The following is an 18,044-nucleotide window of genomic DNA, read 5'->3' on the forward strand; positions in this document are numbered from 1 at the left end:
AGAAATGATCTGACTTTCTTCTTGGTATTGGGTCTAGGCCAATCACTTATTGCCTCTATCTTGGCTTCTAGGGGTTTGATCACTCCTCCCCCTACCATATGACCCAAATATTTGATCTCTGGGCTACCCAACTGACACTTGCTTGCTTTCACTGTTAGCCCTACTGCACTTAACCTCTGCAGCACTACTTCTAGGTGGTTCAGGTGATCTTCCCAGGTGTTACTGAAGACCCCTATATCATCGATGTAGGCTACTGTGAAGTCACTGAGACCTTCTAAAGTACGGTCCATCAGCCTTTGGAATGTAGCTGGTGAATTCCTGAGGCCGAAACTGAGGACACGAAATTCAAACAAACCGAAAGGGCTGCAAAAAGCGGTCTTCTCTTGATCTCTTGGATCAATCCTCATCTGCCAAAATCCCTTTACCAGATCTAATGATGATATGTACCGACAACCCCCTATGGTCTCAATCAAGTTGTCTAATCTGGGCATGGGGTAGGCATCAGGTGTGGTCACTAAGTTTAACTTCCTGTGGTCAACGCAAAACCTGACACTCCCATCTGGTTTCTCCACAAGTACTATAGGAGAGGACCAAGGGCTAGAAGATGGAACTATGATATTCTCCCTGAGCATCTCATCCAACTCCTTATGCACCTTGTCCTTATAGGGTCCGGTAACTCTGTATGGGGATACTGCCTGCGGGGGTGCATTCCCTGTATGGATCCTATGCATCACTCCCTTAGCTATCCCAGGCTTATTTGAAAAGACCTTATAATATTTGTTGATCAGCAATTTCAGTTCTTGTTGCTGATCTTGGGTGAGTGCCGGACTGATCTTCACCTCCTCTGGGTTGTATTTCACTTCACCTCTACCCTCCCAGAAAGGCAAGTCAGCTTCCTCACTATCAGCTGCTTTCATGGCAAATAAGACTCTCTGTTCCCCCCTGAAGTAAGGTTTCAGAGCGTTAACATGCACTACTCTCCTGACTTGGTCTTCCTCATTCTCGATAATGTAATTCAGGTCATTCATTTTTGAAATGACCCTGTATGGTCCTGCCCAATTTAACTAACTTGTTCCCTTTGCAGGGTTTTAACCACAACACCTCATCTCCCGGGCCAAAGTGCCTTTCTTGTGCCTTTTTATCGTACCAGGTTTTCTGTCTAGCTTTTTGTGCTTGCAAATTTTCTGACGCTAACTCTAAATTCCTCTTCAGATCATTCATTAGCGTGTCTATGTAGGTAACTACATCTTGGGGATCATCCTCTATGATCTGTTCCCAATTCTGTTTAATCAGCTCCAGTGGTCCCTTCACTTTCCTCCCAAACAAAAGTTCAAAAGGACTGAACCCTTTTCTGGCTTGTGGCACTGATCTATACGCGAACAACAATGACTGCAATTTCTGATCCCAGTTGTTTGGGTTTTCTGCCAGGTAAGCCCTGATCATTCTCATTAGGGTCCCATTAAACTTTTCCATTAACCCATTACTCTCAGGATGATACGCGGTGGTTTCTTTGTGTTTGATTCCACAAATTTGCCATAATCGTTTCATGAGCTTAGAAGTAAAAGATGTTCCCAAATCTGTTATTATTTCCGAAGCGAATCCCATCCTAGACATGTACCCTACCAAGGCATCAGCCACTGTGTTAGTTTCTATGTTACTTAGGGGAATGGCTTCTGGGTACCTCATGGCATGGTCCACAGTGGTAAGGATGAATCTGTTCCCTCTCTTTGTGGCCTTAGGCAATGGCCCCACAATGTCCACCCCTATGCATTTAAATGGCGTTGATATCACGGGTAATGGGCATAACTTAGCTTTGGTTCTGTCGCGGTTATTCCCCTGCCTTTGACAAACATCGCATTGTCTGCAGAACTCCTTAATCTGCTTCCCCATCTCAGGCCAATAAAAATTTTGTGTGATCCTGTGCTTAGTTTTATTTACTCCCAAGTGTGCAGCAAATATGTCAGAGTGTCCCCTTTCTAATATCATCTGGCGATATTTAACCGGCACTACTATCTGACTTCTAATCCCATCTCCCCCTTTTGAGATATTCATTAGTGTCTCCCTGTATAATATTCCCTGTTTGATGTGAAATCTCTCTGGCGTTTCTGGTGTTAACTGGGTTTCTGTCACCTTACCAAAGCAATTTTTAAGCATGCCATCTTCCTTTTGCTCTTGTGAAAATGTGCTGTCTTTGGGTAATACCATTTTAACTGCTTCATCTTCGTGTCTACCCTCATCTACTTTCACCTCCTGTTCCTCAGTAACTTCCTGAACTGTCCCTGTTGGGTCTTGTGAACGTGTAAGCATTAACACCCTCTTGACATGTTCAGCCAAGTCAATTCCCACAAGCACGGCTGCTGGCAACTCCGGTGAAATTCCAATCCGCCAATTGCCCCTCCAGCCTTGATAACGCACGAATACCTCAGCCACTGGCAGAGAAATTACTTCTCCTTCTCTCCCTTTAACTTTTAGGCTCTCATGTGGGATAATATGCTCCTTAGGAATAATATCAGGGTGACAAAGAGTCACCTGGGAACAGGTGTCCCTTAGGGCCAAATAATCATGATCAAATATCCCTATTTTAACTCCAGCAGTCTCAAAAAGTTGGGAATTCGTCCTAACTAAAAGACAGTACTTTAATTCAGCCAGAGGAATACACTCCGCATCCCCCTTAGCTGCTGTATCAAGTCGTGCCGGGGTCGCTATGGCAACAGTCTCTCCCAGTCGAGAAGAACTTTGCTCCTGCTGTACACAATAAACAGCTTTTGGCTTGTTCCCGCTCAAATTTTGAGGCAAATTTTCCTTTCTGTGTTTTAGTTTCTCACAGTTGGAGATCAAGTGGCCTTTTTCTTGGCAAAAGTAACATTTTCTGTTGTTCCCTGAGTATTTCTCATCTATCTTTGGTTTTCCCTCCAAAATCTAAGGTCTCTGTTGTTTATGGTCCGAGGGCTTCCCTTCAACATGGCTACCTCCACCCTGCTGACTCTTTACTTGTCCCTGAGAGAACCTATTATAAGTCTCCCCGGTCTTCCTCACAGTTTTTCCCTCAGAATATAGTGGTTTTCTGATCTGAGATATAAAATCAGCGATTTCCGTGGCCTCTTTCAGAGTTTTCGGCTTCTTTTCTTTAACCTGGAATTTTAATTCCCTATGTAGGATAGAATAGAATTGTTCCAACGCTATAACATCCTTCAATTGCTGGAATGTCTCTATCCCCTCTTGAGACAGCCATTTTTCCAAAAACCTCACCAGATCGGATCCTAACTGTGTGAAAGTTTGGTCTGGCCGTTTGGTAAGTGATCTGAACTTTTGACGCAACTGTTCAGCGTTGATACCATGCCGGGCAAACACCAGTTTCTTAAACTCTGAAAAATCTTTTAACATCTCTACTGGCATCTCGGCATAGACCTCAGCCAGGCTTCCACTAATTAAAGACCTCACAATGGTCATCTTTTCTGACTCCCTCACTGAGAAATCTATAAACGTTCTTTCCAGAAGAGAAAAGAAAACTTCAGGGCAATCTCCCTTCCTGTCAACTGGGAATTTCTTCAGGTCAGCTTTTGACAATTTGCCCTCATCACTTGGATTAACATTATTGTTATTATTTTCATTCATTACTTCCAACTTCCTCAGTTCAAATGCCATCCGTTCTTTCTCCAATTCAAATTGTCTTTGTTTCTCTCTTTCTCTTTCCTCCATTTCCATTGTCATTCTCTCCCTCTGAGCCGCTATTTCCCTCACTCTCAATTCATATTGTTGGGCTAAGTGCATCTTCCTGAGTTCTGATGTCTGTTCCCCAATATTTTCTTCCTGCACTGAGCCAAATTCTTCTTCAGCCCCTTCATCCACCAGTGGGTCCCTCAGTTCCCCCATTTCTGACGTCTGACTGCATGTTAGTGGCATATTCTAACCACACAAGGCTTTTTCCCAATTTCCAAGCCTCAGAATAAACGCACACCACTCTTTTTTTTCTCTTTACTTAGAGTCTCTACTGTACACTGTTGCTGTCCTTCTAGCACCCCCCAGCTAGAAACAGTAACCAGGCAGGCTTCTGCCCCTTTCGCTAGGCCTCTCAGTAAACAGAGTGAAATCACTTTGCTCTGTCGGTGGTCCCAATCTTAATTTCACACAGCTCTGCCTTTCCTCAGGCTCTGCTGTTCACTAATGGGAAGTTCCCCCAGCGTAGCTGTCTTTTTGGCTTCAGCCTTGTCCCTTCAGAGCTTCACTAAACTCAGGACAGGCCAGCCCCACTACAGCCTCTGCCTTCTGGGCACTTTTCCCGCCAAAAAGGTTACCTCAGAGCTTCCCTGTCTAGTCCCAATCTGAAGTTTCAGCGCCCCTCTACTAGACCTGCTCCCCGTGAGCCAGATCCTAGAAGGTTACCCACGCTTCACCTCAGATTTCCCTGACTACAAACCCTTGCTCTGGGCACGATTCAGCCAAGGCCTCACTGGATCTCTTCGTAATCCCACCAGCTGGCACCACTTTTATATGTAACGGCCTCCTTCCACCTCACAAAGTAAGGTCGCCTCACCTCTACACTTCCGGTAGTCTGCCACCAACCATTCCCTGAATTGAGTCACACAGACTGGAATGGATTTAAAAATAAAAGAACTAAATGTTTATTGATTGGTACACATGGATTGGTAAAACCCAAATATCATGTAATCAGGTAAAGAAAGGCTCAAGCTTATACAGACTCTCCACACGTGTTCACACAGAACCCAACTCCTACTGCTCCCTCCACGCATAAAACTCCCACTTTATATATATACAACACAGCTCCTCCCCCTGATGTCCCGCCTTCCGACCACCATTGGATGATAACTTTCCCTCCAAACCCTTGAAGGACAGGTGACATCAGAGCTAACTGTAACAGATACCAATAAAATTATATTAATTGAGGCATCAGTTGGTTAAATGTTTTTGAAGATACTGCCCTTCTGAGCTGCGAGACACACTTCACTGAGGGAGGACTCATACCGGATGCTGCACTTATTTACTGCTCTATTGTGCGTAACAAGATGGAGGGAGACGGAGGATGGAGGAGGAAGGGGGATACATATAATATGCAGAAGGAGGAGGATGGGAGTGTCCTGGAAGTGGAAATGCAGTGTACTTAACCCGGGTCATCGGACCACCCACAGAGGCTGCAGGTGCCTGTAGATGAGTGGGGGAGTCCAGAGAACACTCACACTGCAGGGGAGAACATGTAATTTTAACACTGACTCGAATATAAGCTGAGGGGGGAGTGCTTTTTTTTTTAGCAAAAAAATTGTGCTGAAAAACTAGGGTTATACTCAAGTATATACAGTATTTTAAAGGTCCGACCTCATAGGCTACTGAATCCTGTAGACATGATCACTCCTAAAAGCCCACTCCACGCAGGGCTTGACTAGTGACCTGGTTTGACAAACAGCTGTGAGCTATGAAGTGGAACAGGAGAAGGCTGGAGAGCTTTTGGAGGCGGGACCCAATGGAAAGTAATCTAAATGCTGAGGCGGGGCTTTGTTGCGGTGCTGCCAGCAACTCCAGAGAAGAGCTCTCTGGAAAAAACTGGAACCCTCTGGCCCGGGATCCCCCTTTTGAAATGGGGATCAAAGGAGAGTCTAGAAGAAGTCTCTCTGAAGCAGATGGTGAGCAGCAGAAGGAGAAGAAAGGGAGGCAGACCCAGACTTTTTTCTTCTGAAGAAATCACCGTGCACGGACTGGAGCGGGCACCATTTTTTGGCACTGAGCCGCGAGGAACCCTTTACCGGGGGAGAGGAGAGCAATCAATATAAACTAATAATATAAAACAAGTAAGTAAGCCGAAGCCTCTGATTTATGAAACAGCCTCATTAAGCTGAAATAAGAATGAAAATATTTGGCTGAAAGAATAAATGCAGCGGCGGGTTTATCTTATCAGTCTGACTCAAAAGCGAAACTAAGCTTCTCCAAGTGAACTCTTAAAACACCAGGCTGATTCTAAAGCCGAGAGTCTGAGATGGAAAAATAAATCTTATGTTTCTGGAGAAGAATCCCAGACAGCAACACCGTCTGACTGGATTTAAGAGACTTTGGTGGATGCAGTGTGGCTGGGATACGTTACTCTTTGCCTTCTCTGGACTTTGGGAACTATAAATAATAGAATCTGGTGGTTTTTGGGAGAAGGAGCTGACGTGGCCGACTGGACTAAGGAGCATTAAGGGGTTAATGAAGATCACAAGACGAGCTCCAAGGACAATCTACTGGACAGTTTGAGACTTTATGATTGTTGTTTTGTTTGTCGAACTGCAGACCACGTGTGTCTAATAACAGAAGCTTGCTGAACCCAGGAGAAGAAGAAATAACTGTGTCACGGTTCTATTTGATATTGTATTTGCTGGGCTAAAAGTTGATTTTTATATTACAATATTTGGATAAAGATTGGAGGGAGATCTAAGGGGAGGATTATGATGAGGGGTTTGAATTGTTGATAAAATCGTGGAAACTGTGGAAGGATTTCTAGGGGGTGATTATTGTGGTATTTATACCAACCCCAAAGCCTGAGATGGACCCCAAAAATTCAAAAGAACAAATGGAGATCTGGTCTGTTCAATCCCAAAGTTCTGGAATAGTGGTGGAAGAAATAGAAAAGGAATGGCAGATTAATATTAACAGGGTTCCAGCAAGTGAATGCAGGTCTTAGCAAAATAGAAGATTTGATGAAAGGGACGAAAGAGGGGACAGTAGATGCCAAACAAAACTTAAATGAAGTTGTACAAACTTTAGAATCGTCTGTATTAGACATGACACCAGGTAATATGAATGCAGTAGAGAGTTATCCAGTGACCCATGCAGCTTCCAAAATTAAAAAGCATTATGACAAAAATCTTAAGGAGGCAGAGATACTGAAACCAGACAATCTTATGGTGAAAATATGGGAAGTGAAAAAAAAATGGATATTCTGTCAGATGGGCTGAAAGACTGTTCAATTCAAAAAGAAACTGAACGATGGGATGTATTGTATAAATGGCAGCAGCTACCAGACAATGTTGGAATAACATAGAATAAAATTAAAATTAAATGATAAGATAAAAGCAGGAGGGTAATCAAACTGTGAAAAAGCAAAAAGTTGATATGTATTAGTAATATGAATTGATTGGATGATGTTATACTTTATGCTCTCCTATCCCCCAAAACCATTTTTCCTTCTCTATCCCCTCTTTCTTTTTGTACCCTTTATCCCTGTTCCTAAATAAATATATAAAAAAGGAAAAAAAAAATAAAAAAGAAAGTAATCTAAATGCTGCTAGGATCCCGTCTAACCTTTACTTTGCTAAGGTGAAGGCTTCCAGGAAAGCTTACTTCGCTGTGCGAATAAGCGAAGCTTCTAATCAGCAGGTGAAACTCTACCGTGTAGTACATGATCTATTTGGAATTGGTCATAATGACTGGCCTACCCTTACCATTTCACCTGACCAATTTGCAGCATTCTTTAAATCTCAAGTGGAGGCCATCTGCCAGGACCTAAACCCCTAGTTGAAAACAGTAGATCGAGTTGAGATATCCAGTGCACCATCTTGCCCAATGAAAATTACTCAGTTTCAGCAGGTGACATCAGTAGAGGTGGGCAAACTGCTTGATTGCTATTGGGCCACCACATCCTCCCTTGACCCTCACCTGCCCAGGCTCATCAAAGCAGCCAGGCCTGTGACAACTGAATGGGCCACTGCCATAATAAATAGCTCTCTCCAGGAGGGCAGGGTTTCCCTTGCCCTCAAGGAGATGCCCATTAGGTCCATCAGGAAGAAATTGAGCTTGGGAGCGGAAAACATTGGCAATTATCGGCCAGTTGCCGTACTGCTTTGAATGTGTTTTTGCAATACAAAAAGCAACTGAAGGGTGAGATTTATTATATAAATGGCTTGAGTCACCAGATAGTACTTGAATAACATAGATTAAAACTAGGATGTAAATGTAAGTAAAAACCTGGAGGGAAATCCAATAGTAGAAAAGTGGAAAGTCCAGTTGATATGGCAGCATGAATAGACTGGATGTCAGTACATTTTGTGTTCCCCTCCCCCTCCTTCTTTCTCCCCTCATATCCACCTTTACCTTCTGTACGCCCTACCTTATCCCTTATCCTTTTGTTAAAAACAAAAGGAAGAATGTGTGTTTTGCTGTTGCTGGCCCCGTCTTTAAGTCTTGGTGCTGATTGCTCCTCTCTGGATGAGCTCACTCTTGGGTTGCTTGGGACACCAGTGTCGAGGAGGAGCATCGCCACCCTCCCAGAGGAGGGTCTCTCTTAGCCCCCCTTTTGGAACCTCTTTGTAGCTCCAAGAAAGAGCCTTCTCCGTGCTGGACCTTCCCAGATCGGGAAACCACCGGCTGCCCCCACGGCCGGTGCGGCTGCCGCCCTCCCAGGAAGCGTCCGTTCCTGCCTTTCATGTTTGCAAAGGCCTTTTTGCAATCAGGTCGTTTGCTTTGCTGGCCTGCTACCCTTGATACTTTGTGTCTTCGTGTCACAAAAAGGCAGTGCGTGCCACTGGGAAGTCTCCGGAGTGCAGCCGAGGGTGTGCGCACATGGGGGGCTCTCCCCCCTGCGCCCCAAGCCCCACTTCTCAGAGCTGGGGGGACAGGAGTGTGCCCTGATAGGTGCTCCAACCTCGACCTCTCCCTGCCCTGTGGTGACAGCCACAATCCTGACCAGTAGTGCGGGGCAGGCTGGTGCTGGGCTCCGAGGGGCCTATCGTCCTCCCTCGGGGGCTTCGACGGGAGCCCCTCCTGCGTGGCTAGCCTGGGACCCTGGCCTGAGACGGAGTGGGGTTTCCCGTGTGGAGGAGTCGGAGGCTGGCCTCTCCCCTCGGGCCAAAAAGCATGGCTCCCGCAAGAGAGGGGTAGCAGGGGGGAGGCAAAGGTGGCAGAGGGCGGGGAGGCTGCTGGTGGGGGTCGAAATGTGCGCCTGGGGCAGGAGCCTCTCTTCAAGCCACACGGAAGGATTTGCTCCCAGCCCCCCAGCCCCAAAAGAGGGGGGTTAAGTACAAGCCCCCCCCAAGTCTCGCCTTGCTTCAGCAGGATGCCCCAGGAACGGGGAGATAGAGCGACCGCAGGGGCCGGGGATCCCAGGAGGCGGCCTCCGCCACGGGCCCCCTTCCCTCCCTGGGGAGGGGGTGCCTTTTGGTCAAGAGAGAAGTGGGAGGGGGGTCGGGCCCCACACACGCACGCATGGACTAGAGCTCTGACGAGGCAGTGCATTGAACACGTGTTTATTGAGAGAGCCGGCTGGTGAGGAGGCGGGAGGCGGGATGGTCATGGGAGCGGGAGAGCCGCGGGGGGCGCTCCTTACACACAGCCTGCGACTGCCGCCCCCCAAGGGTCCCGAAGCGTCCCAGTGGGGTCTTCAGCGGGGTTTCTCCGGACCGGCTTCTGTCTGGGGAGCCTCCTAGGCTGCAGGATCTGTGAAGACATCAAGAGAAGCTGGTGAAAAGGGGCCCTGGGTGGTGGCGATGGATAGACGGGGCTGGAGGGGGGGGGATAGTAGCGATGATGCCCTTTTTCTTCCCGATCAGCACCCTCGCTGGCTCCAGGGAACCAAAACGGGCTCGGCCACTGGGTGAGAGGAGACGAGATTCCTAGGAAAGGTGGATATTGTGGGCGGAAAAGAGGAAGGCGAAATATATGAGAGGGATTGACTCAGTCCAGGACTCCCGACCTCGATATTTTAAGACCAGAGCAGGGCTCTTAGTCTCAAAGCAGCCTGCCTCCCCCTCCAGGCCAGGTTGTCCTTTCTCTGAGCCTCCCCCCCTCCAGTGATGATGGCCCCTGCGCAGCATTCCTAGGTTCATCTCTCCTTGAGGGGGGAGGGGGAGACCCCTGTCAGCTCCCCTGGCCCGGCATCCTCCTCCGCCTAGGCGTCCCCGCAGCTTTTCCTGGACTTCTTCCGAAGAAAAGAAGGCTGGCCTCCCCTCCCCTGCCTCTGCCTTTCCTGACAAGGAGGGGGTCACTTGGTCTCTTGGCCATCTTCTTTCTCCCCCTCCAGGGTTATTGTGTGTTTGGAGTCGAGCACCAACATTGACAGGTAACACGAGTGGGGGAGGGAGACAAGGACAGGCAAAGAGAGGGGGCCAAGCGGGACACCTTGGAAATGGCTCCTGTGTGTGCCTGCTCTCCCACAGTTTGCCCCTTCTGAAGAGCAGGTAGACTCCTTTTCTCAGGCTCCCTTCCTTCCTCCTCCTCCTCCTCCAGGAGGCAGTGGAGAAGATGGGGAGGAGGGACAGGAGCAGGGAGCGGGTTGCGGGGCAGAAAGTCATATCTCTCTCTGTGTGTGTGTGTGTCTGTCTGTTGGTCTGTTTATCTATCTAATCTTGTATATTTATATACACATCATATATATATATATATATGCCCTAAAAGTAAAGGTTCCCCTTGACATTTAGTCCAGTCATAAACCAGTGCAGTAAGATCCTGTAGGTAGCCTGGCACCTGGACTCTTCTCCCTCCCTCCCCCTCCCCCCCCTCTCTCTATGTCATAAAATTGCCCCCACCTCACCTCCACAGTTTCAACATTGAGAGAAAAAAATCATTTACCGTAGAAGACTGGGTTCTGGCAAGTGTGGCCGCAACCGTTGCTGCAGCACTTCAGTTTGCCACGGCAGTCGTGATCCGAAGTGCATGCTTCCACGCACGTGCCCAATCCCGTGGGCTTGGGGCACTTTCCAGGTTTCTCTGGAACAAAACAGCCCCGTTACCTCCAGAACTGGGGAGAGGATGCCCTTGCAAGCCATTTCAACCTGGGGGCCAGGGCTGACCCCATGAACCCCTCATCACAGGCCGGCGAGGCAGTGAATGACCCCCCCAACCTTTTGAAGATGCATGGGGAGGTCAAGGACCCTGCCTTCAGGCCCCGAGTGCGAAGTGGTGGCACTGGGCAAGCTGCTTCCCGGCACAGCCACAGGAATGGGGAGCATGCCCGTGTCTTCGTGTCCTTGCAAGTGAGATCTGGCACAAGCCAGGAAGTCCCTAGGACTTCCTTAGATGGAGGGTGGTTGGTATGTGAGCCTCCAAGCCTTCCTTGCACCTGATGGTTGGGTTAAAGGAAGCCCCTTGGGATGTAATTCTCTATTCTCGGTCATATATTTCAGTGTCTTCAGTTCAGGATCTCCTGAACCACAGTCACCCCACTGCTTCCCAGTCTGGGCATGAGGTGGTTGCTACCCTGGGAGAAAAACCTGGAGGTAAAGACATACAAGTAATCCAGTTACCATCACAAGTTGCCCTATTTTGGTAACTGGGTGCAAACAAAGTAACCTTTCAAAAATGCCACAAGTGGAAATCAAGTTACTTGCATGCTTTCTAGTTGCGTTTCCATGACCCTTTAGGCCTTTTCAGAAGTGTTTCGATGCAAATTTTTGCTCCCCTATCCATCCTCAGTGCCAAGTGGGTGATGCTATAAAGGGAACGGTTGATCCCTTGCAATTCTTCGCTAGTGCCCCAAAATTTAACCTCGTCTTGCCTGGAGCTAGGCTGGACCCCTCCCTATTGATGGGGATGTGGGGAAGCAGCCTCTTGGGTGGAAGGGTTTGGCCATGGATCAGCAGTGTCATCTCCAGTCCCTCTCCCTGCACGCAACCTCCGGCTTCCACCAACAGATTTCCATGTGCTCGTGGCAGGGAGAGCTTCGGAGGCTCCCATCAGAGCAGCTGGAGCGGTGTGGTGGCTACTGGGCCAAGCCCTTCCCAGCTGGCATCCTCTGCCCCAGATGGAATGGAGCCTTTAGGCCCAAGGCGTCCCTCCATGGCTTACCTGCTGAGATCATTCCGATGCAGAGGCAGAGCACTGCCACAAAGACAAGTCCCGATCTCATGGTGCCGCTGATCTCTGTATGGAATGGTTGAGCCTTCAGCTGTGCAGAAAGACAGTTATAAACCCTTTCCTGGAGGAGGCTGGGCTAGGAGTGTGACAGAGAGGTGATGCAACGGTGGCAACACACGATCTGGAGCATGAGTTCCATGAGGGTTTAGGAGGAACACATTTTTCCCTTGGGTTGAGCAAAACCTGTTTGTGGCTTATGCTTGTGTCAGAACCCAGTTCACGCTGCCTGGGTTTGTCTTCTTCTGGTGGGGGTCGGAAAGGTGACAAAATCCGGCCGCCTTTCGGTTGGCCTTGCACCATCCATCTTGTCAGAGGCCCAAAGGGATAAGGAGTGTTTTTCTTGTGTGCTTCAGTTAGCAACACTTTATTTATTTATTTATTTATTTATTTATTTATTTATTTATTTATTTATTTATTTATTTATTTATTTATTTATTTATTCATTCATTCATTCATTCATTCATTCATTCATTCATTCATTCATTTATTTATTTATTTATACAACGCCTATCTAGTCATTTCGACCACTCTAAGCAGCTTACAACATAAGGATAACAAGTTCTAAAAAATTTATAACAATTAATTAATTAAATGATTCTACAAGATGGGAAAAATTAAAATAAATCAAATAAAGAGAAAAAAAAGGAAAGAGGACAGGAATTAACTGGAAGGGAAGGCCTGCCTATACATCCACGTTTTCAGTTGGTTCTTAAAAGTACCCAGCGAGGGTGCAGCGCGAATCTCCGGAGGTAGGTTATTCCAGAGATGAGGAGCCACCGCCGAGAAGGCCCGGTTTCTAATTCTTTCTTTCCGGGCCTCCCTCAGAGTCAGGCTCCTCAGCCTCACCTCCTGGCTCGCTCGGGTGACATGGGTAGAACTAGTTGGGAGTAAGCATTCCGCCAAGTATCGAGGTCCTAAACCGTTTAGGGCTTTATATGTAAGCATTAACACTTTGAAGTCAATGTGGAAACAGATGGGCAGCCAATGCAGCATGGCCAGAGTAGGAGAGATATGTTGGTATGTCTCACTCCACTAAGGAGTCTGGCCACCACATTCTGCACCACTTGAAGTTTCCTCATCAGCTTCAAAGGAAGCCCCATGTAGAGTGCATTACAGTAGTCTAATCTAGAAATTACAAGTGCATGTACTAAAGTAGTGAGCACCCCCGTGTCTAGGTAATCCGCCAAAGGTGGAAAAAGGCAGTGCGGACTACTGATGCCACCTGCGTTTCCATGGTGAGCATCGGGTCCAGGTGTACCCCCAGGCTGCGGACCCCACTCTTTGTGGCCAGGATCACCCCCCCAAACATGAGGGAGTTTCCCAAGCCACCATCCACAGGGCCACCGACCCTCAGAACTTCCGTCTTGTCCGGGTTCAGCCTCAGCCCGTTCTCCTGCATCCACCGCTGTACGGCCCCCAGGCAGTGCTGGAGGGACAGGACGGCATCACCTGCAGTTGGTGAAAAGTAAATATAGAGCTGGGTGTCATCAGCATATTGATGACATGATGCCCCACATCCCCTGATGACCCCACCCAGCGGCCTCATACAGATGTTAAACAGCATTGGGGAGATGATCGACCCCTGTGGAACCCCACAATTGAGACTCAATGGGGCTGAAATACTCTCCCCAAGCTGCACTCTCTGGGGGCAGTCCTCCAAGAAGGAACGGAGCCAGGCCAGAGCCAAGCCACCGATACCCAATTCAGAGAGCCTCCCCAGGAGGATACCATGGTCGACGGTATCGAAGGCCGCTGAGATGTCGAGGAGGACCAGCAGAGACACTTTGCCCCTGTCAGCCTCCCTCAACAGGTATCGTACAGGACGGCCAATGCCGTCTCTGTACTGTGGCGCGGCCTGAAGCCTAACTGAAATGGATCCAGGACGTCTGTCTCATCCAAGTGGGTCTGAAGCTGGTCGGCCACCACCCTCTCCACCACTTTGCTCATGAAAGAAACATTGGCGACAGGCCTATAATTGCCAATTTCATCCGCCGCCAAATTAGGTTTCTTTCTTATGGGCCTAATGATTGTCTCCTTGAGGGTAGAGGGAAACCTGCCCTCAAGGAAAGACCCATTTATTATTGCAGTGGCACATTCTGTTGTTATTGGCCTGGCTGCTTTGATTAGCCAGGCCGGGCAAGGGTCCAAGGAGGAGGTGGTGGCTCGACAGCAGTCAAGTACCCTGGCCACAGAATCAGGTGTGACAGGCTGAAAGGAGTCAAGGGTTATCGGGAAAGACGGAGTGCTGGACATCTCTGCTGGACTTACTGTGTTCAAAAAAGGAGAGAGGTCCCGTCGGATGGCCTCCACTTTAGATTTTAAAAAGGCTGAAAACTGGTCAGGTGAAAAACTAAGGGGAGGCCTATCATCCAGACCAGTTCCGGATAGGTCGCGCACTATACGGAATAACTCCGCCTGCTGGTTGGACGCTTCACTTATCCGGTTAGCAAAGTAAGTTCGACAAGCAGCCTTTACCTTAGACAGGTAAAGGTTAGTTGCGACCTTGACAGCTATCCTATTATAATCCGTCGGATTCTTCCTCCATCTACGCTCTAGCCTTCTCCTATGTCGCTTCAGCGCTCGAAGCTCCTGGTTAAACCAGGGCGCTGGATGAGCTCTATGACGGAGAGGGCGTTTAGGTGCGATCGTGTCTATAGCCCTGGTTATGAAGGTGGACCAGTTATCAACCAGAGCGTCGACAGGAGCACTAGCCAGGTCCGCCGCGACCCCTCTCAAGACGTCCTGGAATCCAGCCGGATCCAGTAGCCGTCGAGGGCGGACCATAGAAATAGGTCCCTGCTCCCTGCGAGGGGGGAGAGCCACTGTGAGGTTACATTTTATTAGGTGGTGATCTGACCATGACAAGGGGACTGACATGAGGTCTGTCACCACCACATCACACTCGCTCTAACTGGAGGAAAAGACCAGGTCCAGTGACATGTTGGGACATGTTCAAGGAAGCCATGGTTTCCAAGAACTCAAGAGCTGACCCAGATGGCCCTGCCCCCGCGTGCACGTTGAAATCACCCAAGACCAAAAGCCTCGGGGATCCCAATAGTGCTGCGGAGACAAAGTCAGTCAACTCCGGAAGGGAAGTGGTTGGATTGCAGGGAGCGCGGTAACCCAGCAAAATCCCAAAACCATCCCTGGCCCCAATCAACACGTGGAGTGCCTCTAGACCCGGCTTTACCACCGAGGAGCGCCTAGTAACTTTGCATGTACTGTGAGCGCGGTAACCCAGCAAAATCCCAAAACCATCCCTGGCCCCAATCAACACGTGGAGTGCCTCTAGACCCGGCTTTACCACCGAGGAGCGCCTAGTAACTTTGCATGTACTGTAGGGACACCTCCAGGAACCTGGAGCCTCGGTGTCATGGGACAAACTGGGAATCATAGAATCATAGAAAAGTGAAGTTGGAGTCACCTATAAGGCCATCAAGTCCAAAGCCCTTCTGAATGCAGGAATACAATCAAAGCAGATCTGCCAGGTGATTATCCGAGTTGTTGGAGCACTCACCAACTCGCGAGGTCACTAGTTGCACCCTCGGACTGCTCTAACAGTTAGGACGTTTTTCATGATATTCAACCGAAATCTGGCTTCCTGGATGGGTAAAGAAAAATGTTCCTCTACCCATCCAGCAGCTGAAGGGGACTCCTCCTCTGCTGGCAAAGGGTTGTGTGGCTCATTGTCCCTCTCTTAATCCTCCCCAGCATTTAATCGACATCTAAAGTGCTGAGATGGGTGTGGGGGAGGAGAAGTCCCCTTCCTGCCAGCTGCTTGATTTAACTGGTCCTGTCCTACAAGGTGTTCTAGGTGCCATGAGGGGCCCGAGTCCTAGACTCACTATTGCTAGCTTTAATCTGGCGTTTTCTGCCCTCCGTGTTCCATGGCTGGTGGAGAGGAGGCCCACCAGACCAGGTCCTCTCTGGCAAGGAAAACCCAGAGCAGGAGCGGGAAAGGCTGTCATGGGTACCAGGAGGTGGGGAACTCCTGGCTCATGTTCAGGTTATGCAAAGTCACCAATGAAAAAGGTCAGGAAGCCCAAAGGGTGCTTTTGAAGTAGGTGAGTTCATCAAGGTGTGGTTTCACCACCTCCCCCTTCAGATGATTTCCATGGAACCAAGCTGTTGAAGGATGATATATCCTCTGCAGCATTGTGCTCCCCGTGCTATTTAGCAGCAATACGAAAAACATGGGACCGTAGTCTGGAGGTCGGAAGTGAGGTGCTACCCCTCAAGGAAGGGGTGGCCCGTGTGCTGAGCAGGTGCAGGATAGACAACCCAGAAATGGTAGGGAGCCCTGACCCTGGCTCCTTCGGGCTTCTTTTCTTCCTTGCTCTGCTTGACCCTGAGTGACCTAGAGGTCTGGCAGGAGCCACAGAACCCATGAGGTTCTAGAGATGAAAGGGAGAACCAAGGGCCATTGAGCTGAGCCTTTGCAGAAAACCCACGGCTGAAGCTACCCAGACAGGTCTCCATCCAGGGGTGTCTTTCCAGTCCAAGATGGATCTCCCAAAGAGTGAACCTGGGATCATCCATCTGGAAAACAGGAGGGCAGCTGGATTCGCCAGCAAGGACGTTGCAGCTGATACTACAATGTAAGTGAACAAAGAGGGAAAAACCCTCCTGCCCCCCAGACACCTAGGGCGGATGTTAATTACATACACTCGTCTAATACCGTGCCCAGTTTAGCTGAAACTGAGGAGATGTTTCCGTTGGGCAACGCCTCATAACACTTTGATTTGCTTCCCAATTAGTCCTTGCCAAGTGAGCAAGGTGTTGTTAGAACGCTTTGACTCAACATTTCCCTGCATCCTCCTTCTCAAACTCAGCATTACAGGTATCCACATGGACTGATGAACAAAGGAAGGGAGGGGCCTTTGAGAGAGACACGATCCGCACGCCACAAATGGACTGTTCTCCTCTGCCAAAAGAACCAGCACAAAACAACGGCTTCCAAGTGGCTGTGGCAGAGGGACCACCTCCGAGAGAAACCTGGGTTCCTAATGTAGGTCCGAGAGTGGCCTCCCTCCGTTGGCCGCCACGGAGCCCTTCCCCAGAGACCTCTCTTCATGTGCCTGTGCCCACCAAGCCCACCTGGCCACGGTCATGTGGAGTCTTTTGCTGTTGTGCCATTCATTTGGCAGTTTTTGTCAGCTGTGTGGGGCCCAGGGTGGTGTGGGTTGCACTGGGGCCTTCGGGAGCTATATAGGGCCCTCATGTGACCCACAGGCTGCCTTTTGCCCCTCCTGCCCTGGTCCACTGGCTCGCGTTCTCTTAGAGTCCAAGAAAGATGGACCCAAGAGAGGAGGGAAAAGAAGCAGGCAGTGTCAAAATGCTGTGGGAGAAAATGATGATACGCTCAGGTGCTGGAGCAAAAAATGGGCCAGAAATTCATAGAAGTGGAAGAGGAACAAGAAAAGGAGCACAGCCATTACAGGGATCTGGGTTCACCTTAAGGGAGCCCAAACATTGTCCCGATTGGCCATGGAGACCTGGAAGAAGAGTCCGGCCACGCATCTTGACAGAGTTGTTAGTGTGCCAGGGGGTGCCAACAAGATTTTCCCAGAAAGACAAAGTTGCTCAATGAGTCACCAAGCAAAGAGACAATACTTGCCAGGAGAACAGTTATATTATACTAGGTTTGTTGCAAGATATATATACAACTTTGTCCTCATTCAGTCCAATGGTCATACATGGCAATATCAAACAAAGTTCAGTCCATAGATCAGTTCTGTAGTTGATGTCCTTGTAAATCAGTCCAGTAGCACTTCTTCTCCTCCACAATCCAGGACACCACCTCAGTTGTGTGTGCTGAGGCTGCTGGCTTTATTCCAGGTTCAGCCAATCCTTGGCTTCTCTCACAGCTGTTTTAATCATGATTTTACATTCATTCTTTACATAGATCCTTACAAATACTTACATCATTTTCAGGCTCTTTACAACTGTTTAACAAAACTGAATTAACAATTCCCATCAGGTTTATCTCAAACCTGTGAGGTCTGTTTCCTTCTTGCTAGGAATTAAGACTGCGGTGAGGCTCTCAAGGCAGGCCAGTGCCAAGGGGCACTTTCCTCCAGGGAAGCCAGGAGCCGAGCTTCCCCCGTGCCTGATGGCCCTTCCTTCTTGTGCCACCAGGCATCAGTAGACACAGAGGTTTTCACCTTGGTGGTACAGCCACTCTGGCAAAGAGACAAACTGACGGTACT

General features: G+C 48.8%; 1 protein-coding gene across 1 annotated transcript in view; it reads right to left on the reverse strand.

Moving 5' to 3' along the window:
• LOC144588805 (WAP four-disulfide core domain protein 18-like) overlaps positions 1 to 12,086 on the reverse strand; it is a 44,665-nt gene extending 32,579 nt beyond the window's left edge. The window contains exons 1-2 of the mRNA XM_078392238.1: positions 11,767 to 12,086; positions 10,552 to 10,689 (exon numbers count right to left, since the gene is read on the reverse strand). Of these exons, the coding sequence (XP_078248364.1) occupies positions 10,552 to 10,689; positions 11,767 to 11,827 (199 nt within the window). The 5' untranslated portion in view covers positions 11,828 to 12,086. The remainder of the gene's footprint in view (positions 1 to 10,551; positions 10,690 to 11,766) is intronic.
• Between the last annotated feature and the right edge of the window lie 5,958 nt (positions 12,087 to 18,044).

This window comes from Pogona vitticeps, chromosome 4 (genome assembly GCF_051106095.1).
Source record: "Pogona vitticeps strain Pit_001003342236 chromosome 4, PviZW2.1, whole genome shotgun sequence".
NCBI lineage: Eukaryota > Metazoa > Chordata > Lepidosauria > Squamata > Agamidae > Pogona > Pogona vitticeps.